This window comes from Phacochoerus africanus, chromosome 3 (assembly GCF_016906955.1).
Source record: "Phacochoerus africanus isolate WHEZ1 chromosome 3, ROS_Pafr_v1, whole genome shotgun sequence".
In the NCBI taxonomy this organism is placed as follows: Eukaryota; Metazoa; Chordata; class Mammalia; order Artiodactyla; family Suidae; genus Phacochoerus; species Phacochoerus africanus.
Genome location: NC_062546.1, coordinates 100,086,593 through 100,103,633, shown reverse-complemented (window position 1 = coordinate 100,103,633; position 17,041 = coordinate 100,086,593). Strand labels below are relative to the sequence as shown.

Below are 17,041 nucleotides of genomic sequence, written 5' to 3'. Positions count from 1 at the left end.
ATCATCATGTCATTAGTCATTATTTTTACCACCTCATTTCTATTTCTGATTGTTTCACTTATGTAAATCTTATATCTACTAATTTATTTATTTATCGCAGAAGTAGTTGTTTATACTTTTTTTTTTCTTTTTAGGGCTACACCTGAGGCATATGGAAGTTCCCAGGCTAGGGGTGGAATCGAAGCTGCAGCTGCCTGCCTACACCACAGCCACAGCAACATGGGATTCAAGCTGCGTCTGCAATGTACACCACAGTTCATGGCAACGTGGGTTCCTTAACCCACTGAGTGAGGCCAGGGATTGAAAGCCCATCCTAATGGATACTAGTCAGATTTGTTTCTGCTGTGCCACAACAGGAACTCCCGCTTGTACTTCTTTTACATTTGTTGCTTCCTTTACTTTGGCACTAGTCTAACTGTACAGTTCATTCAAAAATAGATTCATGCTGAATTTTAATTGACAATCACAAGATACATCTTCAAAGAACACGATTTTGTTACCAAACTTGTGTCTGCTTGCACATGGGCAGTAAAGCCAATCTACTGACACCGGGTTGTGGTTAAGGAAGGTATAGTGTTTATTGCAGATACAAAGCAAAGAGCCAAACTTCTCTGAGGCTTTCAGGGAAAGATTTTTAAAAACAGAGGTAGGGGAGGTGGAGGGTAGGGGTGTGGGGATGTTTTCTGATTGGTTGGTGGTGAGGTAATCCAGAGTCTACATCATCAACCTTCTGGTTCTAACAGGTATGGGGTCTATGCACTTGTGGGCAGCATACAGTTAATTTCTTTCATCTGATGGTGGTTTCAGTATCTACAAAACAGCTCAAGGGTATCACTCAGAATATTATCTATAGTCTCTGAGGAGGAACTAAAGGTCCTAGACTTTGCAAAATGGCTAAGGAATTATTATTTTGTCTTGCTTGACTGTTTTCCTTTCTTTCTGCATTTTCTCACTTCTCCGAATTTGTTCTCTGAAACTCAGGGAAAGCCTAGAAGGCTAAAGTTTTCTACAGACAAGAAGCAGGCAGAGGATTTGGTGGGAATCTGTCTTGGGAAGGCCTTCTAGGGTCCTGCTCATTTACAATTTGATGGATGAAGCATAATCCTTACTGCTCTACATGTCTCATAGGAGTCTTGTGGGGGTCTAATGAGATACTGTGAGTCAACATGCTTTGAAAAAGTCATTTGATTATACATATATACACAAATATATATAAATATAATTTACACATTTTAAATCTAAATTCATTCAAAGTCTTTTACAAACTGTCTAATTTGTATCTGTTCATCCACTTGCATAATTTTACATCTTGCTTTACTATTAGTTAATGATAGATCATGAATCTATGTGTTGAATATTCCTAGTTTTGATTTTAATCTCTAGGGTTTTGGCTAAAATTTCAGTAATTTTAAATGTCTATGGCATATGTCCTATTAGATTTCATAAGATATAATTCAATAAAATTAGAGTTAAAATGATATTAAACCCAGCAATTCCTCTCTTTTGAAAATGTTTCTCTGAGGCACCAGGGATCCTGCCTGAAGCAGATGAATCTCCATGATTCTTTCCAACTTTAAAGCTTCAGTTTTCAAAGAACTTAATTGTTCATGATGCTGAAGGAATAGGTAGTTGGGATTTGGGGAGCTCATTGCTTGCTTGTACATAACCTGTTTGTCATCATGTTTTTTTCTATCATTATCCCATTAAAAGCCTATTTCTGTTTCAGAAAAGCAGCCATATTTTACATTTAGTTGCTCATCACTTTTTTATCTTCTGCCATCTGCAAGCTATTCAGACTTATCTATTTCATTCTGTGCTCTCACAGAATTCCGATTAAGTACACTTTTTTTTTTTTTTTTGAATAAGTAGGCAACTTTAACATTATCTTTAAAAAGATCAAGAGTGTTTTCCTCTGATTTGGGTGGGTACTTCCAATTTCTGTTACTTCTTTTTATTACTGTTCTATGTGAGAAAAACATTAAAGGGGAAATGGAAGTATACCTTTGTAAGCCTTTATGTTGTGTTTTAGACCTACTTGGTACTCTAAAATCCTGAAATAAGAACCACGCTAAAGCGGGTGACTTCTGATATAAACAGTGAAGGCCATTCCCCTTGAAAAAGGTGGCTTCTGACACAGCCATGACTATTTTTTTTCAGGGAATGTGGGAGCCATATAACTGATGATGGTGGAAAAAAATATTGAAGTAAAATTCTGCACAGGAGTTTGAAATTTTATTAAAACTAGAATCTTTTTATTTATTTATTTTGGCCACATGTGCAGCATGCAGAAGTTCTCAGGCAAGGGATCAAACCTGTGCCACAGCAGGGACAATGCCAGGTTTTAAACCCACTAAGCCACCAGGAAACTCCAAAACTAGAATATTTTTAGAAAATAAATTTTAGAGATTTTTTTAGTAAGACCACTGCCAACAGATTGGAAATCTTAACCTAGCACATGATATAGACTATAAAACTATGGAGTTTGAGAAAAGGCTGTAGAAATATAAAACTAATGGAAGTTGATATCGTGGTTGGTCATAGACTTATGACTCCTTGGAATACACAGAGACACACACACACACACAGTGGGAAGTACATGTAACAGAAAAGTGAATGGTTTAACCATTTGTAAGTATACAGTTCTGTGGAATTAAGTATATCCACATTATTGTGCATCCATCATCACCATCCATCTCCAGAAAAATTTAATCTTCCCTTACTACCTGTTAGGTAGTAAAACAGGTAGTTACCTGTTAAACAAAGATTCCTGAGGACTTTCTCCCTTAGTTTCTGGCAGTCACCGTTCTACTTTCTGGCTCTCTGAATTGGACAACTCTTCAATTTTAGCCTCTGCATGTTCTTAGACTAATGTGATTCTCCTCTCTTTTTTTGTTTTTTGGTTTTTTAAATCCATTCTGCCCATATATGTCTTTTGACTGGGGAGTGTATTAGTCTACTAGGGCTGCCATGACAAAGTGCCAGAGACTGCATGGTTTAAACCATATAAATATATTTTTTCACAGTTCTGGAGACTGAAATTTCCAGATCAAGGGTTGGCAAGGTGCCTTCTTCTGAGGCATCCTTTCTTGACTTGTTGACGGTAGTCTCTTGTATCTTTACATGTTCTACACCTGTGTGTGTGTGTGTGTGTGTGTGTGTCCTAATCTCTTTTTACAACAACACCAGTCCATCTGGATTAGAATCACCCTAATGACTTCATTTTCACTTAGTTACCTCTTCAAAGGCTTCTCTCCAAATTCAGTCAAATTCCAGGTACTGGGAGCCAGGACTGCAGCTTAAGAATTTGGGGGGCAGAGGGGGCACAATGCAGCCCAATATAGGAAGTTTATTCCTCTTACATTTAAATAAATTACTGATAGAAATGCACTTATTTTTACCATTTTGGTATTTGTTTTCTGTAGGTTTTATAGCTTTTTTGTCCCTCATTTATTCCATTACTATCTTCCTTTGCATCCAGTTAATTTTTTAGAGTGACACTTGCAATTCCCTCTCATTTCCTTTTGTTTTTGTTCTATAGATATTTTCTTTGTTGTTACCATGAAGAATACACACAAGATCCTACGTTTATAACAATCTGTCTTAAATTGATACCAACTTAATAATCACACACAGAAATTCCACTCCTTTGCACTTCCTTCCAACTTTAAGCTATTGATGTCATAAATTACAGCTCTCTATATAGTGTGCCTGTTAACATAGATTATGATTAATTTATTCATTTATCTTTTTTTTATTTGTCTTTTGTCTTTTTTGAGGGCTGCACTGTGGCATGTGAAGATTCCCAGGCTAGGGGTCTAATCAGAACTGTTGCTGCCGGCCTATGCCAGATCTGGCACAGCAATGCCAGATCTGAGCCACGTCTGTGACCTACAATGCCAGATCTTCAACCCACTGAGTGAGGCCAGGGATCGAACCTGCAACCTCATGGTTTCTAGTTGGATTAGTTTCCACTGAGCCATGATGGGAACTCTAATTCATTTATCTTTTTAATTTTTCTAGAAAATGAAAATAATGCAGTTGCAAATTGAAATTAAATAATAGTTTTTTTTTTTAAGTTTCTTCTTGTATTTGCCTTTACCTTAGAACTTTGTATTTGTATGTGGCTTTGAGTCGTTGTCTAGTGTTCTTTCATTTTAACTTGAAGGACTTCCCTTAGAATTTTTTTAAAGCACAACCCTAGTAGTAATTAAATATTTTAGCTTTTGTTTTTCTGGGAATATCTTAAATGTGTCTCTCATTTTTGAAGGATAGTTTTGCTAGCTATATAATTCTTGGTTTGTCATTTTCTCTTTCAGTGCTTAAATGTGTTACCCCACTGCCTTCTAGCCTTTAAGAGTTCTTCTAAGAAATCAACTCATAGTTTTATTGATGATCTCTTATTTGTGATAAGTTGCTTTTCTTTTTCTGTTTTCAAGATTCAGTGTCTTTTGATAGTTTATGTTTCTTATTGTGAGTCTTTTTGAGCTTTTTCTACTTGGAGTCCATTGAACTCCTTGGAATTGTTTATCTATGTTTTTCCTGAAATTTGAGAATTGTTCAGCTATTATTTATTCAAATTCATATTTAAGATAGTATTTTAAAATTCTTCATCTAGGAGTTACCATTATGGCTCAGAGGAAATGAAATCAACTAGTATCCATGAGGATGTGGTTCAGTCCCTGGCCTTGCTCAGTGGGTTAAGGATCTGGCATTGCTGTAAGTTGTGGTATAGGTCACAGACTTGGCTCAGATCCTATGTTGCTGTGGCTATGGTATAGGCCGGCAGCTTCAGTTCAGATTTGACCCCTAGCCTGGGAACTTCCATATGCCACAGGTGAGGCCCTAAAAAGCAAAAACAAACAAACAAACAAACGAAAAAAACAAGCAAAAAACTTCATCTAATAAGTGCAATATGTGTTTTAGAGACTAATTTTGTTTCTTTGAATAGGTCATGTTCCTGTATTTCATTGTATGCTTTGTGATCCCTGTTAAAACATTGGCATTTCAAAGAAAAAGCCACCTCTCCTACTCTTTGTAGATTAATATGATAGATTTCCATGAATTAATGGGCCAGTGAACCTTGAGATCAACCTGAGATGAAGAATCAAGGCCTTCTCAGGTCTTTTCTGGGCATGTGTCCTGTGTGTGTTTCTTCCCCAGCTGCTTTAAAATATCTTAATTTCCCCAAAAGTCTCACCAGAACTTCTTCTAGGGTCTTTTCTGTCCTACAGTATTCTTCTGCTTATCTCTTGCCCCCACATGCCCATGGCTGCAGTCCCCATGCAGTTTTTGCCTGCAGCATTGCCCACTGTTGTCGTCTTAGCTTCCAGTCACCATTCCTCAACTGATGCCTGAGCCAGGCAAGGCAGAAACTTGTCCATCAACACTGTGGGCTCACAGGCAGGGCAGAACATTGTAAATAAGCTCCTCTTTGGTCCTCCATCCTCAGGCGGGAAACCAAGAAATGGGCCAATTCCTCTCAACAGTGCCATCGTCAGTGGAGGTAGGGGCACAAGTAACTTAAAATTCCCTGAAGTTTTCTGCCATTGTGAATGTAGCTCTATCATCACTGGGCGTTTGCTCAGTTGCTATAGATCTTTGATTAGTTTCCAGGTCTCCTACAGTTATTTTCATACATCTGTAGTTGTTTATTTGATGTTTCCTTGGGGAATGAGGACCTGTTTATTTGATGTTTCCATGGGGAATGAGAAACTTCTATTTTACCACCTTGCTGATGTCGCTGCCCAATTGGCTATATTATTTTTTTAATTGAGAAAATTAAATATTTAGGAAAAATATTTATATTCAAGTAGGATTAATATTTAATGAAGGTTATGGCCATATCACAATTTCATCCTTATTTAGCAATACAAATTAAATCTTGCTATAATTATTAGTGCTTTTTTATGCATGGCTTTAATTAAATGCTAAAGTAGTTCAATATCTATCCAGAGAGGATATTTTTCCTTTTTATGGGATTATTTGAAATATATGTGAGCATGTTTATATTTGTAAGAATGCTTTGTAGGTGTAAAAAAATCATGTATTCACACAGGTTTGAGTTGTAGGAAATATATGAATCATCCAGCAGGATGTTCAGAGCTAGTGTAGGTTTCTGAGTTGGTAAATATTCCTGCTTCAGCTGTGATATCAAGAGTCCTGGTTCTTGCTGTGTCTCTTCTATTCCATTCATTCTGTTGCCTCCATCTTTGGATTATAACAGGATGGTCCTGACAGTTACACCTTTGACATCCAAACATGGTAGGGTCCAGAGTGAAAGAGAGATGGTTTGCATTAGCTAACAGGAATATCTTTCCAGAAGCACTCCTACATGTGTCCTCTCGTATATCATTGAACCAAACTGAATCACAAGACTGCTGTTTAACAAATTTCTGGAAAGAAAAAGGGGATCACTTTGGTTGGATTAGACTAATTAGAAAGAGTGGAATGGTTATTGGAGTAGCGGCCACTCTAACAAGCAAAAGAGTCATTTAAAAACTGTTCTGTTCCTGTGCAACATCCCAACAAGTGGAAAGTCTTTTTATAAAGTGGATTCAAAAAGTAAATCAGCACATTTGCACAAGACCATTAGTTCTTTTTACTTTAATGATAAGCAGACTTGAAGTTTAAAATATAATAGGTAATTTTATGTAAAATATATCTTATATAGATCTTAATAGATAATTAGCATCTCCATTTCATCCATGGGAAAGAATGAGGCTTTCTTCTATGTAATCTAAAGTATTTATAGCACCATGCTTTTTTTCCCTATCATGTTGTTAATTGTAACTTGTCATAAAGGTGATACTGAGAAAATGTGTTTAAATTAAATTTAGACTTTAGTAGAGGAAAGAGTTCTATCCAAAGATTGTTGACATACTAGGTAAGAGAGCTATTTTTCAAGAATAAAAATAGATTTAGCTAAATTGGGCTAAACTGTCTTAATTCTTTAAAAAATATCATTTTAAATCATTGTCATTTATGAACCAAATATAAATTTATTATCTGGATGTTTCCTAAAGAGTGACCTAAAGGTATAATAATATTTCTTTCTGTTACAGTAAGTCAAGGAGGTGTTGCTTTGGTCTCTGACATGTGTCCAGATCCTGGAATTCCAGAAAATGGCAGAAGAGCAGGTTCTGACTTCAGGTAGGAGATAAAATCATTATTTGAATAGCATGTTATTTTTGACACATATATAACTTCACCTTGTAGTTTTAATTATTTTTCTTTTTGATTTAAAGATACAACTTCTTAATTATTATGCAGCTGTAGTATCTGTAGAATTCTAAAACATATTGTGCTGAAAATTCCAGATACTCTGGAGTTTGTGCCTTTCACTGCATAGGCCAATATTAACTCTAAATGGATATGATCAAAATTTGCCTCCAGAGCTTTTATTCTATTTTTTATTTGTTGTCTTCCCATATTTTTTTTCATTATTTCATTCTTTTTTTAATTTTTTTTTCATTTTCCCACTGTACAGCTAGGGGATCAAGTTATCCCTACATGTATACATTTCAATTACATTTTTTTCCCACCCTTTGTTCTGTTGCAACATGAGTATCTAGACAAAGTTCTCAATGCTACTCAGAAGAAAATCCTTGTAAATCTATTGTAAGTTGTGTCTGATAAGCCCAAGCTCCCGATCCTTCCCACTCCCTCCCCCTCCCATCAGGCAGCCACAAGTCTTTTCTCCAAGTCCATGAGTTTCTTTTCTGAGGAGATGTTCATTTGTGCTGGATATTAGATTCCAATCATAAGTGATATCATATGGTATTTGTCTTTGTCTTTCTGGCCCATTTCACTCAGTATGAGATTCTCTAGCTCCATCCATGTTGCTGCAAATGGCATTATGTCATTCTTTTTTATGGCTGAGTAGTATTCCATTGTGTATATATACTACATCTTCCGAATCCAGTCATCTGTTTGTCTTCCCATATTTTAATGCACTTTGGTTAGTGTTTAAAAAAAAATGGTGTGAAAATTTATCAATAGCCTCATAATTATTTCATTAAATAAACATTTATTATAATGGAATATAGTGGCATCAATGCAATTTACTACTGAAAATTATATGATCCATTTTACTAAGATTAAATATATGTGAACTGATTTACCATTTTTACACTATGAATGCAGTGATTTTTTTTTTAGATTTTTTCATTCATTTCAGTTAGTTCAAGAAATTAAACATTTTCCAGCTGGTATTATGAGTAAGCTGCAAAATCAAAGAGTAAAGGGGAGCAAGAAATATGTTTTTTCTTCCCTATAATCTCACTATGCTTTTTGCTGTGCTCGAGGCATGTGAAAGTTCCTGGGCCAGAGATGGAACCTGAGCCACAGCAGTGAAAAAGCCAAATCCTTAACCTATAGGCCACCAGGGAACCCCCAATATCACAATTTTTGAGAAAGAAACAACAAAAAAGATATTTGTAGAGAGTTTAGTCTGCTAAAGTGAGCTGAAAATTTAGAGAAGTAGTGATACTATTAGTGAAGGGAGAAGAAATGTTGGTGAAATTGGAGTAGCAATGTTATTTTTTAAAAGGATATAGAAATTATAAACATGTAGAGTGTCTGTAATAAGTTGGTAAATGATATATAATTTTATTACATAAAAAGGAAACAAAAGCATAAATGTGCTACTGAAGTACTTTGACTTCATAGCAGTGTCTGTCATATTGCAAAGGGAGTAGACCATTGGAGTGGTTACAGGTTAAACATCACACATTTGGGGTACACAGTAAGGTGCTAGCTCAAGATCCTTTGAAGCACAGCCTGATTTGGAGATTCTTAGTCAAGTGACTTTTTTGGACACTGGTTCTTGGGAATGGATAAAGAAAGTTTAACGACTTGAGTAGAAAGCTGAGCAGGAAGATGGTTTTAACTGAAGATTAGCTTCAGTGTCAATCCATGGGGAGTTCCAGGCCACACGTCTTCCACCTTTTGTGCCCACCGCCTTGCCCTTCCTCATTAGCTTCCTCCACTTGGCTGAAGAAAGTTTCCCAAAGCAAGAGTTGGTTGTGAGTGGATATTAGCACCGAGGGGTGTTTTGTGTCCAGTGGGTGTGCTGGTCATCTAAGAAAGACATTACTCATTTCAAGTGTGAAATAACCATCAGTCAAGGCATGCAGGGATTTGACCTCCTTTAAAATGAAGCAAATAGATGAAATTCATACAGTTTTGCTGGAACTCCTAGAGCACCTGTGCTATATCTTCCCTTCTTCATTTCCCCCTCAGCCAAAACAGGGTTCCTTATGCCTTCCTTCCAGAAAGCCTCACATATCCCTCCATTAGAATTGCAGCAGTGAATCCTCACTATGCATTTTATACTCCCAATTCCTGCACCCAGTTTAAGCTTCTGCGGGACAGGGATGGTATCTTCTTGGTCTGTGCCTCCTCATTGACTGAAATAGTGCCTGGTGCACAGGAATGCAAAGGGGTCTGTCACATGCACAGGAGTATGAGGGGACCTGCTCATCCAGCCCCTGTCATCCTGAAACCTAGGAACTTCCCTGGCCTATTTGTCAGACCTCTATTTTAAAACAAGGAAAATTGAAAAATTTTTTCATCTTTTTAGGGCCATACTTACAGCATATGGAAGTTCCTAGGCCATGGGTCGAATTGGAGCTGCAGCTGCTGGCCTACACCACAGCAACAGCAACGTGGGATCCAAGCCATATTTGCAACCTAACCACAGTCACGGCAATACCGGATCTCTGACCCACTGAGCCAGGGAGCAAACCTGCATCCTCATGGATGCTAGTTGGGTTCACTTCTGCTGAGCCACAACAGGAACTCCCACAAATTAAATTTTATCTGGCAATGCCAAACTGTTATAGCACCATATGGTAAAGAGAGCCAGAGAAACTGTTTAATCTTCACAAGTTAACAAGGAATTCAGAAATATAAGGGCTGGCATCTATTTAGCCCAAGGGCAAGGACAGAAGATTTTATTAGTTTCTGAGGTGAGTATGCAGGGCTTTACTCTATCTTATGCCTGTTCCTGAAGATGTTTTACACTGGATAAGTGTTAACCGTTGGAACTGTGTTGATGTGTCTGGGGTGAAAGCCAGCTGGCATGTCAAGGAAGGCTATAGTACTCATCCCCCTGAGACTTCCTGTCTTTCACTTTCTTACTTTTCTGGGCAATCTCTCTGCTGTTTACCTGCCTCCAAGTTTATGATCCTTAAGTAATCTAACCACTAAGAAAGTAATTTGAAAGATTAAATTTTCTATAAAATTACATTCAAATGCAAAGATTATTGTTTTTTCCATCTTTGTGTATATAGTGTGTGTATACCTATGTATATACTGAACTGTGACAAGCTAGTTTTAGGGCATTTTTGTAGATTTCATAGCTTTATTCCTAGATGATCCTATCAATTGCAAGTAAAGATAGTTTTTATTTTTTTTCAATCTGAATATATTTTAGTTATTGTTATTTCCTGGAGGAACTGGCTAGGACCTATATTAAAAGATAGAATAGAGTTGGTGAGACATTTCCTGCCTTGTTCCTGATCAGGGGGAAAGCATTCCGATTTATATCAGTAAGAGTGATATTAGAGATTTTTCATAGATTCCTTTGATCAGGTTGAGGAAGTGTCCTAGTTTTAGTTTGTTATAGTTTTTTAAGAAATGAATATAAGATTTTTGTCAAAAGATTTTACTCTATTGAGGTGATCTTTCTTGTTTGTTTAGTTGTTAATATGATTAATAACATTGATTGATCTTTTGGTATTAAACCAACCTTGCATTCTGGGATAAAATTAACTTGGCCATGATGTATTATCCATTTTATATAAAAGTGTTGAATTTGATTTGCTATTTTTTTAGAGGTTTTTTATTTGTTAGTTAGTTTGTTGCATGTATGTTCATAAGAGAGACTGGCCTAAGTCTATTCTTAAAATGACTTGGTCAGGTTTTTCTGTCAGAGTAATAATGTTCTCATAAAATTAATTGGGAAATAGTCTCTCCTCTGAAATATCCTGGGTGAGTTTGTATTTAGTTCATAAGTTTTTGAGAGGTTCATCAGTGAAGCCACCTAGAATTAGAATTTTCTTGTGAGAATGTTTTTAAATTACAAATTAAACTTTTCTACTTACACATCTATTCCAGTTTTCTATCCCTACTTAAGTGAGTCAATTTGATAGTTTGCATCTTTCAAGGGACCTTTCAATTTCATCTAAGTTGTCAAGTTTATTGGCATAAAGTTATTTATAGTATTCCCTTATTTTTAAATCAACAATGATAGGGCACTTCTAATTGCTGGTATTGGTAATTTATGTTTTCTATTTTACCTGGTCATTAGTCTAGAGATATATCAGTGTTATTAATCTTCTCAAGAAAAGTTTATTTGGCTTCACTAATTTTACTATATTGGTTTTATTTTTCTTATATTCCATTGCTTTCTGCTCTGGTCTCTTTTTATTTTTTTCTTCTGATTACTGCTGGATTAATTTGTTCTTCTTTTTCTAGTTTCTTAAAATTGAAGCAGTGATTTAAGACCTTTTCTATTCCAGTGTGAGTGTTCTGTGCTCTAAATTTCACTCCAAGAACTGCTTTAACTTCATCCCATAAATTTTATCTTTTCCTTTCCATGTAGTTCAAAATACCTTTCTATTTCTCCTTGTAATTACTTTTGTGACTCATGAGTTACTTAAAAGTGTGTTATTTAGATTCCAAATATCTAGGAATTTTCCAAGGATCTTTGTGGTCAGAGAACAGAGTTTTATGACTTGAGAATACTTTAAAATTTATTGAGAAGTATTTTCTGGCCTAGAATATGCTCTGTCTTGGCAAAAAATTTCATGTGCACTGGAAATGAATGTATATTCTGTTGTAGTTGGGTGAAGTGTTCTGTAAAGGTCATAATCATTAAAGTCTTTAATAGCCTTACTGATTTTGTGACCACTTGTTCTCTCCGTTATTGTGAGAAGCATATTGAAATCTTCTACTACAATTGTCAGTTTGTCTGTTTCTCTTTGCAGTTTTGGCTGCATGTATTTTGAAGCTCTGTTATTATGTACATACATGTTTGAAATTGACATGTCTTTTTAATGAATTCATACCTTTAATGTTAGGAAGTAACCCACTTTATCCTTAGTAGTATTTTGTGCTCTTGGTAATATTTTTTTGTTGTTGGTATGGTAACACTACATACGGATTTGTGCATCTGCTTCTACATTCAATCTGTTATACTAGATTGTTTTGGTTAAAATATTTAAAAAAAATACTGCCTCACATATGGTTGAAAAAGGAATGGATATTTTAATATTTTTTTCAAGTAATTGTTCATGTTCTTCTTTGATACTATAGCAAAAATTGACTATTATATTTTCTTAAATGTTAGCTGTCCTGTCAAGTATGAGACCATAACAGTGATCATGTTATACTTCCTTGCATTAAAAGCTATTAATCTAGTTTCCTTCTTGAATTAATATTTTATTTGTGCATGATTTTGTACCATCATACATTGGTAATCTGCAAATAAAGATTTGTTTAGTTATGAGTTCTACCAAATGTTGATACATTTCACCATACAATGTCAAAAATATTCCATTTGTTAATGTTACTATATATCAGAAAAATCTTTAAGCATGGGGAAGTTGTCATACCCATGGTAGCAGATATAAATTTTCAAAAATTCTAAATTTTATCAGACAACTTGAATCTTATCATAAAAATGAATATAACATCTTAGTGTTATTATAAAAATACCAGACACTCTAAAAAGGTCTCACTAACCACTATAGGGATTTTATTCCGCACCTTGAATAGAGATGCACCAGATAAGCTGGGTGACTCTATGCAGCATAAAAATTATTGTTGGAGTTATGGTGATAAAGAATGTGAAAATTAAAAATATGCTGTTCAAATATTTTCTATTTAGCAACTAAATTAAATTTCCATGGCATCCCTGCTGGTGACTGGAGACTGTGTAGAGATCTTGGACATCAGATGTGGAACATCTGTGTTTGTTTATTGACTGTTGCCACCCAGGTGACAGTAGATTCCATGTGCCTTCATATGCAAACTGTAAGATCAAAGTTATGTGAAGATATCTTATGCTTATTAATTGAAATAGCATGTGAATATGCCTAGCATGTAATAAGCTCCCTATAAACATTGGTGTTTTAAACAGAGAAAAGGGGTATTCTTAATTGTTTAAAGTCTTTGTGAGACTGCTTTTAATGAAAGGCAATTCAGTTCTTTCTAAATTCTTATAATCAAAATGAATGACTAACATATAATCCAAACTAATAACCAGCATTGTCAAGATGAGTGGATGGAATTCATTTGTAGTTAGCACTGTAATTATGTGTAATTTGGGGATGTTTTTGTTTGAAAAGAGTACACTCTATTAGGTTGGTAAAATATTCCTCATCTGATTTTATTTATGCTATTATTCTTGTTTCTTTGGAAATCTTTTGTTTTTGTTAGACAGTCTAAATATTCATTCCAGTATTATCTATGAGGAATTCTAAATAAATGAAGTCTAAAATACAAAGTTTTCTTATTTGAATTTAGATCAATTTGTGGACAGTTTTCTGACAGTTTTCCACACCATCATTTGCTCTCTTAAAGACAAAACTGAATATTTATGAATAGATGGATGGAACAGTTCAGATGCCAGTATATAAGGGATAGAGCTGACTTGGTATGGGGAGTTTATGGATGGATACTGGCCTTTATTATTCATCTGTTTCCCATGCAAGTAGGATAGGAGATATAATTATTTGCAAATACAGCTGTTGAAATTCAGAATGTCAGCATAATAAGATCATGGTTAGAGCTGAGTATTGAAACTCAGTCTTATTGACCTCAAAGTTTACAATAAAGAACTTTGACCTCAATGGTTTTGTAATAAGGAAAATGACAATGATTAAGTATTTTCACATCTGTCATGCTGGATCACTAGAAAGAGGTGTACAGGGTGTGAATAGCACAAGGTAGCTGAGGGAGGAGTCAAAATATAGTGAAATTCAGCCTTCAGCCCAGTATTCCAAGCCATGCCCTTCAGTATGGGGTTGTCTGTGCTCAGCATAATGAATAACTTGTTCTGATCGATTACTGAGAAGGGATGTCACATTCAGGTTTGCAGAGGGAGCTCCATAGGCTAGAGGCAGACATGCTACACACTTCTAGGCATTATAGTTTCTTTATTTATATTATATATAGTCACACATTATATATTTATATAAGTATGTATATTCACATGTTATAGTTTCTTTATGTACATTTAGAATCCTAAGATATATCCATACAAACTTTTGTCACATGTGATAGACCCTGACACTGAATTTAGGAACCTTCTTGCTGTCCTTCCTTTTCTTCCTTAAGAGCTTCTCTCACTAATCTTCATAACCGAACCCCATTTAGCAGCAACCTTAGGTCTATACAAGTTGCAGTACCCATCCCCATACTCAGGCTTCTTCAGGGTGGCATTGTGCCCTCAGGCCCTGTCTCTCTGCTTCCCATCCTCAGTCCCATTCTTCACCAAGGATGCTTTTCCTTCCTGCCACCCCTGCTTCACCCATGATATTGGTCCTAGTTGACAGACCTCCCACAAGAGAATCTCATACAAAACAGATGAGGAGCTTGGAGAGGCCAACCTGAGAAGCACTGAAAACACCCAATGGTTCCCCTGGACTGTTTGTAAGAGGGAGTATATCCTAGTCTCCACCTTTTCCCACCTGCACAGTCCGCTTCTGGGACAAGGAATCTTCACTCTCCCCTCACTTCATCCCCTTATCTCGGCTTCTCCCAGCACTTGTGTGTCAATGACACCCATTTATATTTCTGTCACCTGAGACTCATTTCAGACTGATGGAAACATACATGTAAGTTAGATGTATGTTTCTGTCATGTTGGACAATGAGGTCCTGAAGGAAAGAGGGAAGATTGTTGATTTTATTTCTTATTGCTGTGCCACTACAGAGTAGATACATTTTTTTTCCTGTTGAATTACATTAAATTGAAGCTAACAAGTCCATCCCTAGGGCTGTACAATCATAGCCTCATTAGTACTCCACTAAACCAATTAAGTTAACACCCTTGGTCAGAGAATAGATCAATGACTTTTCTTAAAACATGACCTATGCTCAGAATGGGATTTGAAAGTTGAAAAAGTGATAATTATGACTTCAAAACTAAGAATTTAATTTGTATTATTGATATTTATATATCACCATTCAAGTGAATAACTTTTGTTCTTATATCTTAGCCCCTTTTTTTTCTCCCCATGGAATCTACATAATACACTTGATAAAGTTAAGAGATGTCAGATGGAATTATGTGTCATCCAAAGAAAGGAGGAGCTGAGGCATGTATAGGAATAATTACACAATTAGCAAGAAGTATTAAAAAAAAAAACCATAACCCAAGTCTCTCAAAAAATTTGTTTCTACCATTTCCCACCTTAGCTCTTTTTCTTGTAACACATTGGTGATTTTCTATATAGCTATTAAAATATTCCTGCAGTGAGCTTTTTTATTCTGCCATTGTAGTTTAATCTCAGTGACAACAGAGCCACCTGCCTCTTGTTATATGAACACATCAAATCATTATGATACCTGAAACTTATACAGTGCTGTATGCCCATTATATCTTAACAAAACTGGAAAAAATAAAAGAAGAATTGCACTTATAGAGTGTGTATAAACCAGGCAATATGTATGGTATTGTTTTCCTTAAATTGATTTTTACTAAATTCTTTCATTGAGTTATTTGTTAAATGATGGAGGAATGAGGGAAACAGGTAATCTGTAAGCTACTACAGGTTTGGCTTTGTAGTGTTCAGGGTGTCGATGAGATAGCATCGTCTTCTCAGTGGAAGGGGGGAAGAATGGAGAGGCGCCTGGAGTGACCACTCTTATCACTGTCCTGTACACACAACTGCTTTGGGGGCTTGTTGGTTACTTTTGTCTTGCTTTCTATTTTTTCCACTTGTTATAATGGAAAATTCAATTATGCTTAAACATTGAAGCAGGTGTATCAATTGAAATTCTGGTTTTATATTTAATATCAGTTCTCCCTCTCAGCCTTTATTTCCATGATTCTGTTTATTTCTGATTCCCATGTGTTAGTGTCATCCATCCTCCCAATATTGCTAAGAGATGCTGAACGTAGATTACCCAGATCTTATCATGATCCAGCCTTCACTTCCTTCTAGTCCTGGCTCTCATGCCTTTTCCTGACCATGTTCCCTGAAATGTGATTTTCATTCACACCCCTTCCTGTCTGTTTTCCTTTTTTCTTCCCAGTGCTGAGCAAGACACAGATAATATACATGCCTGTGTTTATGGTTTTTTTGTTTGTTTGTTTTGCTTTTTAGACCCATACCAGCAGCATATGGAGGTTCCCAGGCTAGGGGTCGAATCTGAGCTACAGCTGCTGGCCTACGCCACAGCCACAGCAGCACCAGATCTGAGCCATGTCTACAACCTACACCACAGTTCATGGCAACACTGGATCCTTAACCACTGAGCAAGGTCATACATCGAACCCACAACCTCATGGTTCCTAATCGGATTCATTTCCGCTGCACCACTATGGGAACTCCCTGTGTTTACAGTTTTAACTTAACACACATCATACATGTTTCTTCTCTTTCCCCGACAAGAGTATAAGCCCTATAAGGAGTGGGTGTGGTTTGGCTCATTATTGTACTACTTGCACAGCAGTTGGCTCACAGTGAGTATTCAGTAAATACTCCTTAAATCATTTCTTTCTATTTGATATAAGAAATGCATTTCTATTTACATGTGTGAGGCAATGATAAATGCAGAATTTTGATTTACAGGTAAATTTTCAGGGATATAGTTATTCCAAAGAATAAAACTATTGCTTATTTATTCTATACCCTACTATTTGCTGGATAGTTTTTGTACATCATTGCTAATCCTAATGTCAAGAAGAAAGTATAGATTTCGTTATTAGTATTATTAAGAGATTATTGTATTATCCATCCTGATTTTTCCCATCAAATAAAAAAAATATCAGTTCACTAATAAAAAGAACCAAGTTCTGGGGTCCAATG

The 17,041-nt window shown here is 35.9% G+C and overlaps 1 protein-coding gene across 1 annotated transcript in view; it reads left to right on the top strand.

Annotated features, from left to right (window-relative positions):
• The window catches only part of CSMD1 (CUB and Sushi multiple domains 1), a 1,865,356-nt gene that overhangs the window by 1,339,258 nt on the left and 509,057 nt on the right, over nucleotides 1-17,041 (top strand). The window contains exon 8 of the mRNA XM_047772241.1: nucleotides 7,062-7,149. Coding sequence (XP_047628197.1) covers nucleotides 7,062-7,149 — 88 coding nt within the window. The remainder of the gene's footprint in view (nucleotides 1-7,061; nucleotides 7,150-17,041) is intronic.